At 37.3% G+C, this 22,897-nt stretch overlaps 1 protein-coding gene across 1 annotated transcript; it reads right to left on the reverse strand.

Moving 5' to 3' along the window:
- Positions 1 to 1,588: 1,588 nt before the first annotated feature.
- Positions 1,589 to 17,498, reverse strand: LOC110463479 (myeloperoxidase-like). The gene is made up of 13 exons (XM_021518098.1): positions 17,312 to 17,498; positions 16,922 to 17,051; positions 13,759 to 13,976; positions 13,133 to 13,315; positions 12,857 to 12,905; positions 9,872 to 9,975; positions 9,102 to 9,203; positions 8,529 to 8,621; positions 5,388 to 5,871; positions 4,931 to 5,143; positions 3,848 to 4,014; positions 2,669 to 2,768; positions 1,589 to 2,189 (listed from the first exon to the last, which is right to left on the reverse strand). The coding sequence occupies exons 1-13, from the start codon at positions 17,496 to 17,498 to the stop codon at positions 1,589 to 1,591; spliced, it is 2,631 nt and encodes an 876-aa protein (XP_021373773.1).
- Between the last annotated feature and the right edge of the window lie 5,399 nt (positions 17,499 to 22,897).

Consider the following 22,897-nt stretch of genomic DNA (forward strand, 5'->3'; position numbering starts at 1 on the left):
AAAACCTACATGGCTATTCATGAAACAATTCCAAATCGAAATTGAGGCAGTGCCTGCAGCCTCATTAAATGCGATCATATTCGACCCATATTTTATGTTACGTGCACATTATGCAAATATACAAAAAAGGATTAGACCTATGTCAATGTGGAACAATAAACAATCAAAATTTAGAAGTATTTATGAACTCATCAAAATCGAAAACAGACTCCCTCATTTTTCTATGCGGGGACTGATTGATCTGAAAACGAAACACCATTTTATAATTACCTAACCTTTGTTTCATTTCTGCATAATGTCCAGCTTATCCGTTACGGCCCACTGAAGCATTAACGTGGACACCACTCCTTTGGTTCACAACACCAAAAATAGTTAAAAAGGTTTCAGCAACAGATTGGTGTGAATAATAAAGGGTAAGTTTTTTTCTGAACACAAAACGAAATTGAAAACTGATTTTGCGGGCTTTGGAAAACGTCTGTTTCCTTTGCATAGCCATGAGTGTACATGACCGATTACTTTACTTTAAACCGCTAAAAACAACTCGCTAAGCCACAGTGTATCGGTTCAGTAAAGTCAGCTGTTGAAAATCATAGAGATATTTCGCGCAATTGCACTCTAATACATGGATACCCACGCCCCTTAGTGACCTTAATTACTGTAAACGCACACATATCTATATAAAAAGACCGACTAAAATCAAAACACATTTAAGGAAGCTACTGTTTGAAATGCACAGGCAAATCAGAAAACAGGAGAAACTAAATTGGAAGGGTTCCGCATAACCTTGCGAGACTAAATTTAGGAATTTCATTGTCAGGAATGCGTGGACTTAACAGAATCAAGACGGTACCTGTAATCTAACCAAACAAAGACGATCTCGTCTCGATTTTGGCACTGCATCTATGCGAGCAAAGAACAAATTCGTTGATACCCATAGTATGTTATTCGTCAGCCAATCAGAATCGCGCACGTATCTGTAACTTGACTATATTTGTTTGTCATCTTCGAACTTGGAATGAACATTTCCGTTATGTAATCATATCTCAAGTTTCATTGACACCCATCAATATTTAAGAAAACTTGTTCCAAAGCAATGCGTGACGGAATGACGAACAGAAAAAAAGGTATTCGTATCTATTTTTCTGAAAAAAGAACGAAATACAAATAAGTAAGCATTTAAATAACCTTTCATATACTTTTAGTAGTTATATTATTCACTAAACAACTCAACCAACATCAGAAAGTCCCTTAATAATGAAATAACAAAAACTCATTGTCGTTTATGTAATGGATAATGGGACTAAATAAAATATTGCTAATTAACACGAACTTATGACCAGGGTTTAAAATCAATATGTAATACGATTCTACAAATAAGACGGTTCACAACAAACACCAATATTTGTTATGGTTTTCTTTGATAAGTTGTGGGGCCAGACAGACGGACAGACATACTTTCTTTATCATGCTTTATTCGACATTTAACATGTAGTTTATTGAACATTTTGATTTCCGGTATTGTCTTCATCATCAGATGTCAAGTCACCTGCGCAGTGTTGGTCTCTTTTTGCCACTTCCTCCACTACAGCTATGGTCTCCGTTTTCCACTAGTGTTATCATCTCTACTTCCATGTCCACTACCACTACCATGTCCACTACCACTACCATGTCCGCTACCACTACCATCTCCACTCCCATCTCCACTACCACTACTATTAACACTTCCATCTCCACTACCACTTCCATGTCCACTACCATCTCCACTACCACTACCATCTCCACTTCCATGTCCACTACCACTACCATCTCCACTTCCCTGTCCACTATCACTACCACTACCATGCCCACTTCCACTTCCATGTCCACTACCACTACCACTACCATTTCCACTACCACTACCATCTCCACTTCCATGTCCACTACCACTACCACTACCATGTCCACTACCACTACCACTTTCATGTCGACTACCACTACCACTACCATGCCCACTTCCACTTCCATGTCCACTACCACTACCACTACCATTTCCACTACCACTACCATCTCTACTTCCATGTCCACTACCACTACCACTACCATGTCCGCTACCACTACATGTACCACCATCATCTCCACTTCCATTTCCAGATATCCACTTAGATAGATCCATACCAGGCAGTGACTCGCACGATTTCTTTGTCCTGGCACTGGAAGGTTAAATCAGGGTTGGCTATTACACAAACACACGTACTTTAACACTACTTCAACATACTACATTAGAGGTACGGGGACAGATGAGTATATTAGAGAAACAGATCGATCTATTAAAAGTGTTTATAGAGCTCTTGACTTTGTATAAAATAAATGTTTGTTTTTTCATTTTCTAATGAGTAGTCTTGATTAGCAAGGTTGATGGTTTACGTTGACAATAGAAGAACAAACGATATGCGTGACACATTTCTTCCATAAAAGTGAATAAAAGACAACACAAACATGTTTGATTCATTTCTACCATACAGGTGAACAAAAGACAAATGCAAATAAAATATGTTCACTTCTACAGTAGAAATGTACGGGTTACATCTTCTTTACAAGTGTACAAGAGACAACATAAAGATATGCATGGATCAGTTAGATACGGTTGGTTTTCTCAATCAAACATACTTCACCACAATACTAAACTTACATGCCAACCAACTTGAAGACGTTTTCTGGAATCAAATCGAGTCCGAAGTTTTCGCACATGACTTTGGACAACTTCACTTTTCTGATCTCTGCCAATTGGTCTGTAATAGAACCGTTTATCATTATCACCGGAAAACACTCGCATCTGCACCTATTTCTGCCAAATGTGATATTTTTTAGGTTCTTTATGATGAGCATTTCGCTAACAAATGTACGAGGACGGTTGTATTTAAGATGGGCCAATGCTCAATAAGAGTAAGTACGTATACGTACTCGTCAAAATGTTCTAATCCGTGGATATGGGTACTTAAGCCTAAAACTGTCACCGTATCGGTTATAACTGCAAATAATTACACCGCAGAGAATAAGGGTATGCTTCCTCATGATAGTATTATACAGTACATAGAAGGGCATTCGGTAATAGATATAGCAGGCCAAATATGAATGACACTAGCCCATTATACGGCTGTTTCGTCCGTCTAGGACCCATCGGTGATGCCAGGGGCCGAACAGTTGAAAATCCAAATAGGTCTTAACCACTGTTCTAAAAGAAGGTAAGGTGCGTAAAAAAACCTCAATTATGTTCTCGGTTAGAATACCATCTATTGTAAAGGTATCTATCTGCCATTTGGTGCAGTGGATCTTTAATCCCTGGTTAAACGATTTGTTTCAGTGTATAATTGGCAATGAATTATATAGGTCCTGAATTCTATTCATTTATATTTTTTTTTATTTCTATTCATCTTTTACTTTTGGTTTTCAAGTTATCGAATTTTCATACGACTATAATTGTGTAAATTGCTTTACCTCAATTATCACACAGATTTTGACACGTAGTATAAAAACGCATGCTGTCATTTATAAATATATATATATATCATTCTATAGATATGAAATCGAATCCTCCAATCGTTTCAATACAATATTTGGAACAAGAAAAAAAACTTCGCCTTTAATATCGATGCAACTAAATAATTTTACAATAAACTGGTATTACTTAAAAGTCACTTGAACTTAACGGTTTAATCCCCCTGATTGGTCACGTCTTTGGACTCAGAAGAGGTTGGGCAAACGCCATGATATGTGGTATTTAAGTTATCCTCGATCCTGTTTAACAACAATACGCTCAGTCGACATCATTGCAGTCACTTCAAGCTTACATAAATATTAATTCAATTACCCTTGGTGAATCCTTCCGCTGTGGGCCTTTCATAGAAGAATCTATCTCCAGCCTTCAGTTCTGAGAATTGACGTGCAAAGATATGGCTGAAAACTCGTCCTAGGTGACCGCCACTAACGTCCCTCTCAGAGATACCGCCGGCGAAAAGATCGATGTCGTCCACATGGCTAGGAAGAAGAAAGTAACGACCAAATAAGATTACATCAATGTAAAGGTACCTCAGTGGGCAGAGGTTGTAGGTGTATTCGGTTGGTTCGATGCATTAGCTTAATATATATATCTGAAGAAAAAACTTTGCAATTATGCTATAATCATCGTAATAGTGCATGTAGCAACAGAGGACCAAAAACAGGGAAGTGAAATGTAATATTATCTTCCTTGAAAATGGGGTTTTTCCATCATGTTTGATAAGGAATCTTTTATAAACACCATTACGGAGTGACGGTAGCAACCGAGTCACACTAATCACCATTACCTCACATGGCCAAGGAAATAATAAATTGTCACAGCTGCTACCTACCCAACAAATTGTACCAGCTATTGTTCATCTTACTACTCCTAGCGCATCGTGCCATACACAACAGTTGGTTTAGGTCATATATGTATACACACAATTAAAAGTCGTCCAAAATCTGTTCTTGGTTTGTTACCTTTAGTGAAGTCGTATGTCTATGTTTTACCTGTCGTATATATTCATTCATTAATTAATTAATATTTATTGTGATTCTGTTCGATTTCCTGTGACTACTTGAAGAAGGTGAGAGCTTACATTGGCATTGTTGTCCAATTCGTTTTGTATCTAAGACAGCTAACATTATATGCATTGGTTGATGCCTAGTTCCTTATAGTATTTGTGATCTCTTCAATGAAATAAGCTTAAATAGTTATGACGTAAATTTATCGACTAAAATAAGATTCCTCCTAATACGCACTATTTATTCAATGTACGAATGAGCCGCAGCGATGTTCACGCTTCCTGCGTATGACTTAATGTCTGAGACCATGCCAAGTCTGTTGACGTATTGTTAAGTTCAATCAATGAAAACAATTATCTCAAACACAATAACATAAATATCTACTTACTTGTAAACCTTTTGCAATAAACGGATCTCCCGTTTAGTATGCTCCGATAACTGACTAAATGCCGTTGCCCTGGGGAGTCCCGCCCACTCGCGCCAGTCATTGTAGGATGGTACACCGTGGTCTCGTCCTCTCTGGACGTTTAGTGCACCGAGGTCAAAGCTGTGACCTTCAGAATCAAGGAAAAGAAGGTCACGGATACCGCGCTCCAAAATCCTTCAAAAGAGAATTGAAATGTTTAAGTAAACCTTTAAAGTGTAACGTGGCAAAGAACTGCTCAATATATGCTGGTAATTTTCGAAATTTTACGTGTTTCTGTCTCTTTATCATGCAAGTAATTTTAAGGACTTCTTTTTGAATATGATAGGTTCGAAATTTTACATGTTTCTATCTCTTTATCATGCAAGTAATTTTAAGGACTTCTTTTTGAATATGATAGGTGCACTTCATAATCACTTACCTGTCTCTTTTCATTGATTCGTTTGCGCAGACCCACCGTGCAAGCATTGGAACGTCATTTCCGCGGTTACCTACGACCATTGAGGGCTTAAAGAACGTCTCTTCAATGGGCTTTACTTCGTATGTCATGAAGTCGTGGAGCAGGAATGCCTGGACCCCGCTCACAAGAGAGTGTCCGTACCTCATTGCCGCCACAGCGAACGAGTTCTTTATGGTGGGGTCTACGCTTGCGCTGTACGGGTCTCTATTTGAACGCTTTAGGTTGTAAATCTCCAGAAATTCTGGTGCCAGGATGCTGGGTAACCATTCGTAGTACGTTATCTGCTGGAGAAGCGCAGATATAATCTTTCGTGTCTCCTCAAACGTCTTCTCGTCGTTCCATTGTGGATTCAAGGTAGACAACTCTTTGGCAATACGGTTGTGCTCTCGGAAGAACAGCACGTGATTTGCCCCGAGATGTGGCACAACATTGGCTCGGACGTCACCTGCGGGGGCAAATGGATTATGACACAGAGACTTGCCTGGTTCTATGTCACATATTTTAATATGATGACACAGAGACTTACCCGTTATTATGTCACAGACTTTAACATTATTAACACAGATACTTGCCTGGTGCTATGTCACAGACTTTATCATTATGACACAGATACTTACCCGTTACTATGTAACAGACTTTAACATTATGACACAGATACTTGCCTGGTGCTATGTCACAGACTTTATCATTATGACATAGATTTACCCGTTACTATGTCACCGACTTTAACATTATGACACAGAGACTTACCCGTTACTATGTCACAGACTTTAACATTATGACACAGATACTTACCCGTTACTATGTCACAGACTTTAACATTATGAACACATATACCTGCCTGGTGCTATGTCACAGACTTTAACATTATGAACACAGAGACTTATCGGTTACTATGTCACAGACTTTAACATTATGACACAGAGACATACCCGTTACTATGTCACAGACTTTAACATTATGACATAGAGACTTACCCGTTACTATGTCACAGACTTTAACATTATGACACAGAGACATACCCGTTACTATGTCACAGACTTTACCATTATGACATAGAGACTTACCCGTTACTATGTCACAGACTTTAACATTATGAACACAGAGACTTATCGGTTACTATGTCACAGACTTTCACATTATGACACAGAGACTTACCCGTTGCTATGTCACAGACTTTGACATTATGAACACAGAGACCTATCGGTTACTATGTCACAGACTTTAACATTATGAACACAGATACTTGGCTGGTGCTATGTCACATATTTTAATATGATGACACAGATACTTACCCATTACTATGTCACAGACTTTAACATTATGACACAGAGAATTACCCGTTACTATGTCACAGACTTTAACATAGTGAAACAGATACTTGCCTGGTGCTATGTCACCGACCTTAACATTATGACACAGAGACTTACCCGTTACTATGTCACAGACTTTAACATTATGACACAGAGACTTACCCGTTACTATGTCACATACTTTAATATTATGAACACAGAGACTTACCCGTTACTATGTCACAGACTTGAACATTATGACACAGAGACTTACCCGTTACTATGTCACCGACCTTAACATAATTAAACAGATACTTGCCTGGTGCTATGTCACAGACTTTAGCATTATGACACAGAGACTTGCCTGGTGCTATGTCACCGACCTTAACATAATGAAACAGATACTTGCCTGGTGCTATGTCACAGACTTTAACATTATGACACAGAGAATTACCCGTTACTACGTCACAGACTTTAACATTATGACATAGAGACTTACCAGTTACTATGTCACAGACTGTACCATTATGACACAGAGACTTACCCGTTATTATGTCACAGACTTTAACATTATGACACAGACACTTAGCTGGTGCTATGTCACATACTTTAACATTATGACCCAGAGACTTTCCTGGTGCTATGTTACATACTTTAACATTATGACACAGAGACCTACCTGGTGCTATGTCACATACTTTAACATTATGACACAAAGACTTACCCGTTGCTATGTCACAGACTTTGACATTATGAACACAGAGACCTATCGGTTACTATGTCACAGACTTTGACATTATGAACACAGAGACTTATCGGTTACTATATCACAGACTTTAACATTATGACACAAAGACTTACCCGTTGCTATGTCACAGACTTTAACATTATGACACAGAGAATTACCCGTTACTATGTCACAGACTTTAACATAATGAAACAGAGTCTTGCCTGGTGCTATGTCACCGACCTTAACATTATGACACAGAGACTTACCCGTTACTATGTCACAGACTTGAACATTATGACACAGACTTACCCGTTACTATGTCACAGACTTTAACATTATGACACAGAGACTTACCCGTTACTATGTCACAGACTTTAACATTATGACACAGAGAATTACCCGTTACTATGTCACAGACTTTAACATTATGTCACATAGACCCACCCGTTACTATGTCACAGACTTTAACATTATGACACAGAGACTTACCCGTTATTATGTCACATACTTTAACATAATGACATAGAGACTTACCCGTTACTATGTCACAGACTTTAACATTATGACACAGAGACTTACCTGGTGCTATGTCACATACTTTAACATTATGACACAGAGACTTACCTGTTACTATGTCACCGACCTTAACATAATGAAACAGATACTTGCCTGGTGCTATGTCACCGACTTTAACATTATGACACAGAGAATTACCCGTTATTATGTCACAGACTTTAACATTATGACACAGACACTTACCCGTTACAATGTCACAGACTTTAAGATTATGACACAGAGAACTTACCCGTTACTATCTATGTCACAGACTTTAAAATTATGACACAGATACCTGCCTGGTGCTATGTCAGATACTTTAACATTATGAACACAGAGACTTATCGGTTACTATGTCACAGCCTTTAACCTTATGACACAGAGACTTGCCCGTTACTATGTCACGGACTTTAACATTATGTCACAGAGACTTACCCGTTACTATGTCACAGACTTTAACATTATGACACAGAGACTTACCCAATATTATGTCACATACTTTAACATAATGACATAGAGACTTACCCGTTTCGATACAAAAATCCCCTGTCTTAGACACAATACATGAGTCCTCACTTCCAGCTGGGGGCAGGTTTCCTTGCGAAGACTTCAGCTTTCCTGAAACATGAAAAAGGTAGGGCGGATCAGTGTTGAACAGAAGGTCTGTGCTCAAGTAATAAACGAAGATTTTGTACGCAAGGCACAAACGGATATGTTGTGCACAAAAAAATAGATGGAATGTGTGTACACGGGTAACAAAGTATATACGCAAGTAACAAATATAAAGTAAGAACAACACTAACACCAAACGGATGGTCTGTACACAAGTAATAAACAGAGTCGAGTAGAAAAAAAACCCAAGTGTAAGGTCTGTTCACAAATGCAACTAGCAAGTGAAGAGAAAGGCTCAAATTAAAAATGGCGACTCTAAACTTCAGGTGTTCAGTTTTTGGTGAAATCGGGATGAGGCCGGCCTTTACATCTCGATAACGTTGGCTTTATCGAAGGGGTTTACTATTTAGCGACACCAGGATAACGCCGCCTTACTTGCCATAGTTCTATCATCTATGTACAACTCAAGACGGTCGATGGTCTTACCTTTGCGGAATTGTCTGAGATTAGTGGTCTCAGCTGCGGAAGATCCGTACACATTAGACCCGTCCACAAATGACGTGATAGCATTTGTCTGCTGTCGCATAGCTGTAAATACAGCAAGCAAAAGTGTTCATACAGCTGTAAATACAGCAAGTGCAACTTAACGTGTTGTTACGTGTTCGTATGGCTGTAAATACAACAAGTAAAGTGTTGTTACGTGCTCATATAGCTGTACATACAAGTAAAATGTTGTTATGTGTTCATATAGCTATACTAATGACAAGTAAAAGTGTTGTTACGTGATCATACAGCTGTAAATGCAACAAGTGAATGTGTTGTTACGTGTTCATACAACTGTAAATGCAACAAGTAAAAGAGTTGTTACGTGTTCATATAGCTGTAAATGCAACAAGTAAAAGTGTTGTTACGTGTTCATATAGCTGTACAAAAAGCAGTTAAAAGTGTTGTCACGTGATCACATAGCCTTGCATTCTGCAAGATCAAGTGGTGTTACTTGTTTACTGTGACTACATCGCCATCTAATCCAGGAAACACTGGCTATCTGTATTCTGACCTTATGGTTTTATGTCAATGCCTTTACGAATTCTTTTACAATCACTACAAATTTCATTTAAAAGCATGTGTTTCGTGCCAGGTGATGATAATTTAGAACCCACATACATCCTAAATCTGTTTAAGGTAGAGGTGGTACTGCACGAGTCAACAGCACAGCAGGTGCTCAAGGGAATCAAAATATAATATAAAGCACTTACCTGGATCACAAGAGTCCACAGCGGCGGACGACCTTACAAAGGACATACAATTGGTCCTAAAATGTTGGTCATTCGTCGGGATGGTTATTGGGAAACACTCGTCTCTGCGTAATAGAAAATAACATCACCCACTAAATACATAATCGATCATAATGTCGATAGGATTGCATGAACTCTTCCAACAACGTTATCCTGTAAAATGCTCAGATTACCTGTGTCGGGAGTGATTTAACACGTTTTTGTAATCTGTTTATTGTCTATGTCAATACCTTTACGATACCCTCCCCATTGATGAAACTCAGTCAAATGTTATACGATAGCAAAATGACAAAACTCAAGTTCGAAGATGAACAAATTAATTAATATTTGATAAGGCTACGGATATTTTCTCGATTCTGATCGGCCGACGTAATTTTATCAAACTATTTAAGTGAGTACATAATGGCATAGCTAATAGCAGGTTTGGGGATTGTCATAATCTTTGCATGCTAATATCATTATGTTTTAATGATAACTTCCTTAGATATTTGGATTTTAGTAGAACTGGTGTAATTGTATAATGGTAATGTTGATACCCATTTTGAGCACGAGCAATTAGGATAAGAGCATTTCTGTAAGGCTGACAAGGTCACTATGAATTGTTTATTCCAATTGATTTTATTAATATTCGGGTCAGCTATCTAGTTATTTTACATATAGTGACGTCGCAGTTATTTCCTCCATTCTGAATGGCTAGCCAGGAGGAAATTGGGTTGATTCTAGGTGATTTTATTACGGTGAAAGCACTTTTTTCAGTTCTAATTTGATAATGCTTTCCAGACAAAGTTAGATTCCCCGATCAGACGTAAAAAAGGTACGGGGTCACCTGTCCAACCATGTGTCTCAGGGAACACCGGTTTCCTTCCACAGTAGGACCCCCCTCGCGCTCACATCCGAGCTAACAAGAGTGAATAATATTTTTGTAAAATAGATAAAGGTTATATTTATGTATGATAGCAAAGCGGGGACATTCAAAAGTAAGGACTATATTCAGCGATCCTGGTGACAAACTCCATTGTGATAGCTTGGACTATCATTAGTAGGAGCGTCACCCTATCTACATAGTGCACATTCAGCAGCTGATTCGGAATTCAAGGAAATGTTCTTAGTATTAAATGTTCCGATATGGTACGTTCCTTCGATTAAATAAATACATGAGCAATTGTTTTACCAGAGATTTTTTAACATGAGCGAAGTAACATTCGTCATCACTACTTAATTTTCAAATAGAGATCTTACTGTATCTTAGATTGTTTTTTCCTTTTGTTTTTCCTTTTGTTTTCTGTGCCTCTAAGTTTTACCTTTTTTATCGACTACATTAATCAGTATGACATTTAATGAACAGTTAATAAACCAGTAATCATACTCCACACAGGATGAGCTTTAATGGTTGGCTGCATCTAAGAAGATAGTAGAAAGTACATGGATAAACACGTTTTACTAACTGCAAAATGAGAAATTGAGAGTTTCCTTTTAACAATATGGAGAGACTTAACAAAAAGATTATATATCGGACTATATGAAACCCATTCAACGGAGCAAACAAGTAAAAGAACTCCTATCTTAAGGAACTAACGATCAATATACGATCCAAGGATAATTTTCTGGACATTTACAAGTTAGATATAAGTCATATTGGGGAAAATCGTTTTCGATATCACTGTACGTGGAAGTATAAAACAGTAAAACCACATCTTACTACAACAAAGTTGGACTGCAAACAAAGCAAAGAAGGCATGATAGTTGCATGGAAATACAATGGTAAAAGTCTTATGTAAAGTTCAATCGACACATCTATTTACTAATAAGCAAACATTTGAGTCAAAAGGCCGCAGCTGACGATATCTTGATTGGTTTCGTTTGGTTTGTTTGTGTTTACGTCCTATTAACAGCTATGGTCAATTAAGGACGTGCCATGTATTGAAACAAGGAAATGTGAAATTAGCATGAACAGGTAACAGCCAGCAATATAAGGACTTCAAAAGGGGGGAAATGAAAATATAAAAGTAAATATTTATATGAAAACGCAAGACAATGAACTCTACAACATTATCAGGACAAAACAATTATCAATGACCTCCCAGAAACTTATAAATGCAGCATCATTCACGTCTGCTGGAAAATAATCTCCGATAACAACAAAAGTATAAACCTCCAGGAGAATCTACCCAAGCCTCTGTCAAGTTCACATGGACACATAATGAGTACTGAAATTAGGAAATGTATAACATAACGAACTGTTACATTTCGGTAAAAACACAGATGTAGTGAGGTCATGGCACGTTAGATAATGTAAAGGATGATATTGGAAATTAACAGACGGCCAACTTCAATGTATTACCCTTTACATATACCGGCCAATTTCGCAACAGAATAATGCGCATCATCTGAAAACTCCATTTGTCTTTTGTACAATGAACTCGTGAGACCTCACCTGACGAATTCGTGTATAATTCAATATCTGCAAAGACATAAATGTACTTGGAAATGTACACAGAGGGGCCAATAAGCGAATCCAGGAATGAAAACACTAATGTACAGATTGATGATTCCAAAAGTTTCCAACACAAAAACAAAGGAGGTTGTGAGGAAAAATGACAGATGAATCAAACTGAACCGTAAATGTTATGATGACGATGTTACGGAGGTCAGAGGTCAAAACATCCTAAAGCTTAACAAAAACATAGTGATTGCAAAAACTGCTTTGTATTAATAATTGGTGGTGGTAGATATAGGGATCTCATCACCATCTGTACAAACATTTGAAGACTGATATGATAAACAAGGGACCTAATCAAATGAGTTTACAATAATGAATTTCTCCATCGTTGCGCTAATTATGGGCATAGAGGTAAATTGCTAGTGTCGATTAATATGTATTACTTAATATGGAATAGCTATTGTCCAGTGGAACCTAATATTAAACAGTTCATGTTAAAGTCTTACCTTCCGGTACCGGTCGTGTCACAGCAATCAATTTGTGATCCTTCTTCACCTGTAAAACATAAATTGTAAACGAATCACTGCCTTACAGGATTTATAGACATTAAAAACGTCACAACATATGAAACAGTTCTTAATTGTCTCACATAAACAATATGTACTGAATAAGTGGTCGACCTTTACACACAAATGTACAAAAAAAAATAACAAATATAAACTCAGTAGAATCATAATACGCTAATAAAACATTTTGTGGTCTAATCAAAGCTGTTGATCTACCTGCCGCAGTGGGCGTGAGTGTGATGTCGTGGTCTAGAAACTGTCCCCATGCCATAACCATTAGAGACATCTCGCTATCTGTTCTTTGTGAACTCGTGTTCACAAACAGAACATTGCTGACAACGCGAGCGCTAGGCAGTGCAGTGGAATCTCTGCTGCTTATGTTTCTTGGTAAACCGATACCTATAAGAAAAATAAAATATACTTTGCAATACCAGTCGTTTCCCTCATCAAACAGAAAGTGTAAAAAGAAATAGATAAAAAAGAGATGATCAAGTCAAATCAATTATTTCAATACGTAAGCCTGATATTCAAACCACAATATGTATATTATTATGTGTTTCCATACAGATCACTGTACACTGTTTATATATATATATTTACGGCCTAGGTTTTGTGTTGTTTCTGAGAAATTGATGACAGAAAGAGTGAACAAGAACTGTTAAAAAGATTGTCAAAATATAATTAAATTGCATTGTTCAATTCAGTAAGTTAAACTCGAAAATCAAAGTGGAATTTATCAACGTTTTTGCCTTACTGCAATGACGGTTACACAATGTAACGAAAAGTAATCTGACCAATTTTAAAAATTATTAAGGTTAATGTGCCGACGGCAACTGTCTTACCGTCGCTGTATTTGGCATCGAGATAGCGTCTCTGTGAGATGCCGGCTGAGCCCCAGTCCGGGTTCTGTAGATTATTACATTGACCGTTGCTTGTGCGGTATAACGAGCTGGTCGTCGGACATTGAGGCGCCGTTATTACGCTCGGGCACTGTGTCTGCCTTCGCCACTCCGACACGATCTCTTCCGAATCCTGGATCTCCTGTAGGCTCATGCCAGTTCTGTGTTACGAAAACATACTAAAAATATCTATGACCATCGTAGTTTTATATTTTATTTCTGTTCTCTATTTTTCGATCAACCATACCACTAGAAAATGCGTGGAAAGATAATAAGATGTGGTTGATATTTTGTACAAAATGACTAGTAGGATTTTTCATAGAAATGACAGTGAACATTTCATACATTATCTTGATGGTACTTTTCATCTTGATACGCAAAACCTAAAAACATGCACGGAGTGTCCAACACAGTAGTCTTGCGATAAGTAAAACATATATATGAATATGTGTATATATCCTATCTAAAAATTAACACATTGTCTTAATACAAAAATGGGGTAAAGTTTATTAGCACAACAAATATATGCGTATATGTGATATTTCGATGACTAGTACGGTATGTACTCTGTCACCTTCATCAGACAAATGACCAGTGAAGCGTATGCACACAAAGGTGTAAAATATGTACGAGTTGTCAAAAAATTGATGTCGATTCAGTTACGCTGTAAGCTTATGTACCATCATTTGTTAAATATGTACTGAAATGACTCGATTCAGCTACGCTTTGTTTAATACTTCGCCAAAGATGTGCGATAGTCTTTGATCTATAATTCCAAGGTACTTGACACAGGGAGCAATCTGTTCAAGTGGCAGATAAAGGCAGCTACCTGGATTCGCCGCAGTGGGCCAGTTCTAAATCAAGATGAGGGAGTTTATATACTCTCGCATGGCCAGGTATTAAACAAACGTAATTGAATCGAGTCATCTCTACATGAATCTTTACACATTCCATACTTACCAACTTGAAGAAAATGTTGAGAAATAATGGGGTTAATATATCTACGACCCAAACTATAACATATATATACATGTATGGGGTATCCGTTATCAAAATGCATGCTTTTTTGTTTTTCAAAACTATATTTACAATTATACAGAATAAGTAATCCTCATCCCGAAAAACTGAACCTAAAAGAGGGCAATGGCAGAGAGGACAGTCAGAACCTCAATTTATATAACAAGGAAGCCCTTGGTTAGAACCATAACGTTGTTTGTACCCACGAGGTCCTCGGTCAGAACCATTAGGTTTTAAGTTTATGTAACCACGAGGTCCTCGGTCAGAACCATTAGGTTATCAGTTTATGTAACCACGAGGTACTCGGCTAGAACCATTAGGTTATTAGTTTATGTTACCACGAGGTCCTCGGGTAGAACCATTAGGTTATCAGTTTTTGTGACCGCGAGGTCCTCGGTCAAACCCATTAGGTTATCAGTTTATGTGACCACGAGGGCGTCGGTCAGAACCATTAGGTTATCAGTTTATGTAACCACGAGGTCCTCGGCTAGAACCATTAGGTTATCAGTTTTTGTGACCACGAGGTCCTCGGTCAAACCCATTAGGTTATCAGTTTATGTGACCACGAGGGCCCCGTTCAGGACCATTAGGTTATCAATTTATGAAACCACGAGGTCCTCGGCTAGAACCAATAGGTTATCAGTTTATATTTATCCACGAGGTCCTCGGTCAAAACCATTAGGTTATCAGAAGCATTGGCAGAGAGGACAGTCAGAACCTCAATTTATATAACAAGGAAGCCCTTGGTAAGAACCATAACGTTGTTTGTATCCACGAGGTCCTCGGTCAAAACCATTAGGTTATCAGTTTATGTAACCACGAGGTCCTCGGCTAGAACCATTAGGTTATCAGTTTATGTAACCACGAGGTCCTCGGCTAGAACCATTAGGTTATCAGTTTATGTGACCACGAGGTCCTCGGTCAGAACCATGAGGTTATCAGCTTATGTGACCACGAGGGCCTCGTTCAGAACCATTAGGTTACCAGTTTATGTTACCTCGAGGTCCTCGGTCAGAACCATTAGGTTATCAGTTTATGTGACCACGAGGGCCTCGTTCAGAACCATTAGGTTATCAGTTTATGTTACCTCGAGGTCCTTGGTCAGAACCATTAGGTTATCAGTTTATGTATCCACGAGGTCCTCGGTCAGAACCATTAGGTTATCAGTTAATGTGACCACGAGGGCCTCGTTTAGAACCATTAGGTTATCAGTTTATGTGACCACGAGGGCCTCGTTCAGAACCATTAGGTTATCAGTTTATGTGACCACAAGTGCGTCGGTCAGAACCATTAGGTTATCAGTTTATGTAACCACGAGGTCCTCGGCTAGAACTATTAGGTTATCAGTTTATGTATCCACGAGATACTCGGTCAGAACCATTAGGTTATCAGTTTATGTGACCACAGGGGCCTTGGTCAGAACCATTAGGTTATCAGTTTATGTGACCACGAGGGCGTCGGTCAGAACCATTAGGTTATCAGTTTATGTAACCACGAGGTCCTCGGTCAGAACCGTTATTTGTAGATTTATTAATTCATGAGGCACTCGGTAAGAACCATTATTTATTTATTAATATATTATTGAGCCGTTCTAGAAGAACCGTTACGTTCTTGATTAATTTATTCAGTTTAATGCTCGGCCAGTACCAGATGTTCTTTGGGAACAGATAACTAGGCATCTCGACCAAAGGTATTTTGTTATCTTATGTACACAGCCAAGAAGCTGTTGGCCACAATAGTTTTTTTTCTTTACATAGGTATGAAGACCTCAAAGACAATCGTATAGTTCCCTATGGATTTATTGACAATGTTATGTATCACAGCATTACAAAGTCCTCATCAAAATCACAACTGTTCTTCACTTACAAAGTCATGCTGTAGATATCCCTCATACGAGCCGTGATGATATCAATTTACATATCCGTTAGCTCATTGGTCAGAACCGCAATATTTTCACTTAACGATCAATGATACACGAGATACGTGAAGACATTTCAGATCTACATACCAATTAGGGCCTCGGTGACTGACGTTTCATCGTTTACTTATAACGAGTTGCGCTTAGATTGTAATCGAAAACTATACTTACAGCTGTTGGAGTTCCCTGGTTGCAGCCAGTGACTGAATGGCTTGTTCCTCCTTCGCCCGAGTCTCGGGACTTGACATCTTCAGCTGGTGAAGCTGTCTTACACTATTGCCATGGTTGTGTTTGTCTACGCCTATTTATATAAACATTGTTTGCTTTATCTTCTATTTTTGTATTTTTATACTCAAATTGCATTTCGCGGTATATTCTAATGACTTATTGCTTTGTGGATTTTTCTAACCAATGTATTTGACGTAATATACATTTTGACGACAACCGGTACTAGTATATTTTCTTGGGTACAATTTTCTTGCATTTCACACAAATACCTATGTCTATGATAATCGGCGACATCCAGAATTTTCAGTTTAAAAAATGAGAAACAGGCTTTACCACTATCAAAGAAATGTTTCCTCTGTTCTTTCTTTTCCTTGACCGTTCGTTCTCCTTTCTCCTTTGCAAATCTCATAACATCCTTAACTTGATCCAGAATGTCAATCTTTTTGTCTTGTGCTGACGTCACATCTGTCAGATAGCAGATGACTGCTCCAAATAGGGCTGCTCTCAGATAAAGCATCATAGTTTTTGGTCTAACAAAAATAGAAATAAAAGATAGAAATAACCTTAATGCTGGTAAAACCTTCTGGTATTTTTTGTTAAGTACTGCTAAGAGTTACAAAAAAAGATTTTTGGTCAATCAAACCACATTATTCTAATTCATTAAATGCGAATTTCGTTTAACTTCGAACTTAGCCTCAGTGTCTGAACACATATTGTACATGCATACCAAGCCTCATCAAAATCGAACGATATTAAACAAGTTATCCCGCAGAAACAAATTTGTGGAGGTGTTGCATGGCGGACCACGACCAATTTATTAAGTTTTAGCAAAAAATAATAAATTGGCATGACATGCACAACAAAACAATATTTATTTTTCAAATTGAACAATTTTGTGACCGCAGCGCCCCCTACATTGATTTTCAGGATGCATAGGACTCTGTGCCTTTCATGCATTATATTTCAAAATACACATAACAAAACAAACATCTGCCTGCATTGTATAATGGTACTTTAAATAGCCTATCCGATGGTATATAGCGATCGACCATGTAAGATGTCATTTTCTTGCAAATTACATTTTTACTCATTATTTGTCATAGAATTAATAACATTTCGATTTCTGCATTTTACATTCAAATGAAAAGAAAAGCATGATACAGTTCAGGTTCCATCAAATGTTTGCACTTAAACATATCTTAATGTATCCATTTTGTTGCGTATTAATTTAGTTATGAGGATATCTGGATATGCCAACCTTTTGGAACTTCTTTAACCGTACCCCCTTGTCTTTTTGCTAAATATCAAAGTCCGGAGTGACCACTGTTACATGATCTTACAAAGAGTGCTGCATGATAGTTTTCAATATAACTTGGTCTAGAATTTAGTATGGGATAATCTGGGAAGATGAGAATGAGATTTGGTATAAATTAAGGAAGTGACTTATGTAGATTTACTTCAGTGGGATTGTTCTCTCTGTACAATACTTTGGAGTTATAACATGATTTTGCTGTACGGTATTGTCTGTGCATGGGTTAAAATGCGCTCATTGGTGATTCATGGATAACAACTCAGATTGATATTTAATGTCATCAAGAAAAATGGTGAATAATGTACACTTTCATATTTATTTATTTATCAATCGATGATGATTGTGAAGAGGAGGGGCGATGTTAAATCGTCGCAATTTGCATACTAGTATTTTACCTGCGGGTTTCTAAGTTTAACCAAGTTGGGAATTAAAATAGCAACAAAGGCACCATATACGGGTGTCTGCTACGCACTCGATACAGAAAGTTATTAACTCTGTCAAAACATCGTTCTGTTATAGTTCTTTTATTGAAATGCACAACTACATATTTTGACAATGAGCTTGGGCAAATTGTAGGAAGATTAAAAACTGAACGAGCAGATTTCCGGACAGGATAAAAAGACAAGATTTGAAGATGTTACGTTTATCTGATGAACCATAAGTCCTTCGGTCATGGTATGTGTGTCTATCGATTTTTTTAAATTTTGAATATATAACTTTACACAGTTTTAAAGCATAGTTTTATGATTTAGACAGTAGATAGTATGAATGAAAGGTTATAATGCTCGTTCGAATAATGACCTTCACATCTTGCCATAGCCAAAGAGTTGAAGGTTCAGAAATCAAGACTATTTTTCAAGAATCATAAGGCAAAAGGGATAACAGATATTCCATATTCAATAATAATTTATAACCGGTATGATGTCGAAGACTGATATAGGCTTTGTTTATTTCTTGGCGATTACTTACTATACAAGCTTTATATTCTTTGTATGTTGGCTACGCCCAAACATATGTCTGTCTCGAGGGCCTTTTGTTTAAAATAAATTGTGTAAGGACGATTAAGTAACAAAAATGGTGCTTTGGGTCATGCGTTATGTCTGCAGCAAAAATATGTCGGTAATATATTCGTTATAAAATATGAATTAATGCTATAATAAACAAAGTGTGGCATGTACTTATTGTTGGTTTTGATACGATAAAATAAATAAATAATTATACAACATTTGATATAGCGCCCTATCTAGCTAACATAAGCCACTCTAAAACGCTTTACACTACATAGATATACAATTTTATACAGTCAATACATTTAGCATATATTAATCAATACAATATTGTGTAATTCGCAGGAGCTGCCTTATCAGACGCTTACTACTAGTCCTATGCCACCTGGCTAATATATCCCTATGTATGTATGCCTGCGCGTGTGCTGGAGATGTGTTGTGTTCTGTTTGTAGTGGGACCGTGCTTCCAACGGTATAATTTATAGTGCCACCTCACTTGAATGCTACAGCACAGATACCGCAACACCCACCCCAGACCATTTTCGCAACACCCACCCCAGACCATTTTATACTCCACCTGGATTGTTGCAGTTGTGAGGGCAGGAGAAAAACACTTTCTCTATTATTCCATGCGTACGGCGACTTCGGTGATCGAACCCCGGCCGCCTGCTTGGAAGGCCGGTGTGTTAACCACTCGACCAATCCACCCATAAACACATGCAGGACAGTGTATACGTGTAATTTAGAATATATTTTGAATATTTAGATGTATATCTGAAACATAACGGATTTCATCAAGTATTAAAATGTAAATCAAGATTGACGTATTTTCAAAGAAAATTCACAAAACAACGTGTCGCTACAGTCACATTCCATGTATATAAACAAAAACTGTTGTTTTTGAACATATTCCAATCAATCAATCAATACTAGGTTGCTGATTGCTATGCAAAACGTTTTTATGATCAGATGACAGAACTGATTCAGTACTTTCAGTACTTTGATATTTAATAAAAAAAAAAAAACAAGGGGGTAGCGGAAAAGAAGTTCTAAAAAGTGGGCATTTCCAGTGAATCATCAGTAAAATTTGATATGCTATCAAGATGAATAATTTAGGAAAATATGGAAATTTGATGGAACCCGAGCTCTATCTTGTAAATATTCTTACAATAACAAAAGAGTCAAAAAATGATGTCATTTTTTGGGACTAGATTTACGCGTAAATGGTAATTTATGATATCAAAGTACTGAAAGTACTCCAGACACATGCTTTCTTGATTATAACATTTTAGGAAAAACGAACACAATACAGTCAGTTGAGATGCAGGTTAAACGCCATTTAAAGTTGCTGAAAATGATGTGAACGAATATTTACTCTTATTTAATGTGTTGGCAATAGTCTGAAATGTAGTTTCCCTCCGAGGGCCAACAACAAGTATTGCTTTGTGCTCTGCTTCTGCCATAAATAAAGAGTAAACTTCCGAATGAATAATTATATGGCTGTTGCAATATCTCCTTAGTGCCTATTGGTAGAGGGTGAAACATATATTTCCTACAGACCAGTACACGTGTGTCACAAATGTCTTTAGGTCAACTAGGATGTTGCCATGGGTCATATGTCAGTATACACCTCCTCGTATGATTATATTAATAGTAACAGCATGAAACTTAAATCAATTTCTTTATCCTCCATCCGGGGACCGGTGGAGTACTAATTAACATTGTGTCATAAAACAACAATCTCACTGCAAATAAATGTTGTAATAAATGAATCACATCAAACTTATCAAACAGTTTTTATGCAAAAAAATAGGGTAGGCTTGTGAAAGTAATTTTGAGTTCATATTTTTCTGATATTCAAAATATCATTGTCTTACGTTCGTAAACTAGGGGTATAGTATGGAATCATTCTACAATAAGTCAGTCAAGTGTATTGTGTGTTATCATGAAATGTGCTGAGGCAATAGTTAATCATAGTATATTATATACAGGTTTTCAAGCCTCTTGTGGTTTAATACTGCTCTGTAAGTTACAGAAGTATGTTCATGAAACTACACACCGGCAAATTGCATGTATGTGTATTTATACAAGTATTCGATACACAAACAGTTATGCCAGTGATCTTGGACGGTTAAGACCAGGGTTGGGGTCGGGGTTCTCCTCAGCAAATATATCTCAAAGAATTTTTTATCGGAAAGTCCCCCATCCTTCATAACTTCCTCATTTACATATCTTTCTTCAAAAGGTGGCAATTTTCAACTTAAACATATTTGGATTTTAATATTGGTTGTAACCTAAAATAAAGTTCTGATTCCAGGACATACCAATACGAGGCTCGATACCCATAAAGGGGGCCTCATGAGCTGTTGCACCAACCAATGAGGAAAGTGACTAGGTGGGGAGGATATGTGAGGGAGCCTTAACTAGAAGGGAGGCCTCCATCAAGGAAATTATTTTGATGAGAGATCATGTATTCCCAGAGTATGTAAAAATGTATATGTGATAAAATGGCTTTGATGGACACTTCTGAATCCATATTGGGCCACAACTGCACAGCATGTATACGATGTCTGGCAATCATGCAGTCCATTTAATGATCACGTGTTAAATCTTTATTGCAGATAATAATATCTTCAATTTCAATCCAGTTGTATTTGATAATTGCAGCCTCTTTGGTTTTATTCACATCTTCCAAAGCTTCTTGTGCTGAAAGAAAACAACATTTAATGTTTTGGTTGTTTTCATTGTTACAAAGTTTATGATTTTATATAAAAATTTAACAGTCATTTTTATTATTCATACTTTTTCCATGTCTCCTCAACAGTTTTTATTATATCTTCTTAAGAACTGACCAGGGGCGGATCAAGATTTTTTTCGGACAGGTGTTACCATTCCAGTCTATTTTGCTACGCATGTAATCAGAACCAAATAGGGTTGCACAAAATAAAATTAGATACCTGTCTTGGCTAGCCACCTTGTACTTTCCCAACTTCGCATTTTTTTAAGTAAAATGCCAGAGTGGAATGAATCATGAATATTTACATGTATTTCAATTTTCACCAGAAAAAAACAACCTGTTTATCAAACATCCACGAAAAAGATTCTCGGATTTTTATATTTTTTTTAAATATAACACTGTTACTACTACGGACCACTGACCTTACAGGTACAAACGTCTGTATCATGGTTCGCTGACCAATTTAATTGATGCTTGGGAAGTGTCAACAGTTCAACACCGAGTTTATAAACATGTTAGAGGGAAGGGGACAGATATTGCGCGGGCAGTGTGATACACATTTACAGAATCATTACTCAAGAAATGAAAATATTAAAATCAAATAAACTTGCTACCCTCGCAATGAACTTAAAACACAATATATTGACTTCAACATCAAGATGATAGTGCATCAGAGACGCGGAATATATATTGGCTTTATACAAGCTTGGGGTGATACATAATGTCATAATGTCAAATATCATTCTGGAGTTTTATTTATATTGCACACTGTCTTTTTCGGAACAAATTAACATCTTATTCACTGATTCAGAGCACGTACCTTGCCACGCAATGTTTACAAAAGCATTCAGTTCACACGTCAA

This window comes from Mizuhopecten yessoensis, unplaced genomic scaffold (assembly GCF_002113885.1).
Source record: "Mizuhopecten yessoensis strain PY_sf001 unplaced genomic scaffold, ASM211388v2 scaffold10911, whole genome shotgun sequence".
NCBI classification, from domain to species: Eukaryota; Metazoa; Mollusca; class Bivalvia; order Pectinida; family Pectinidae; genus Mizuhopecten; species Mizuhopecten yessoensis.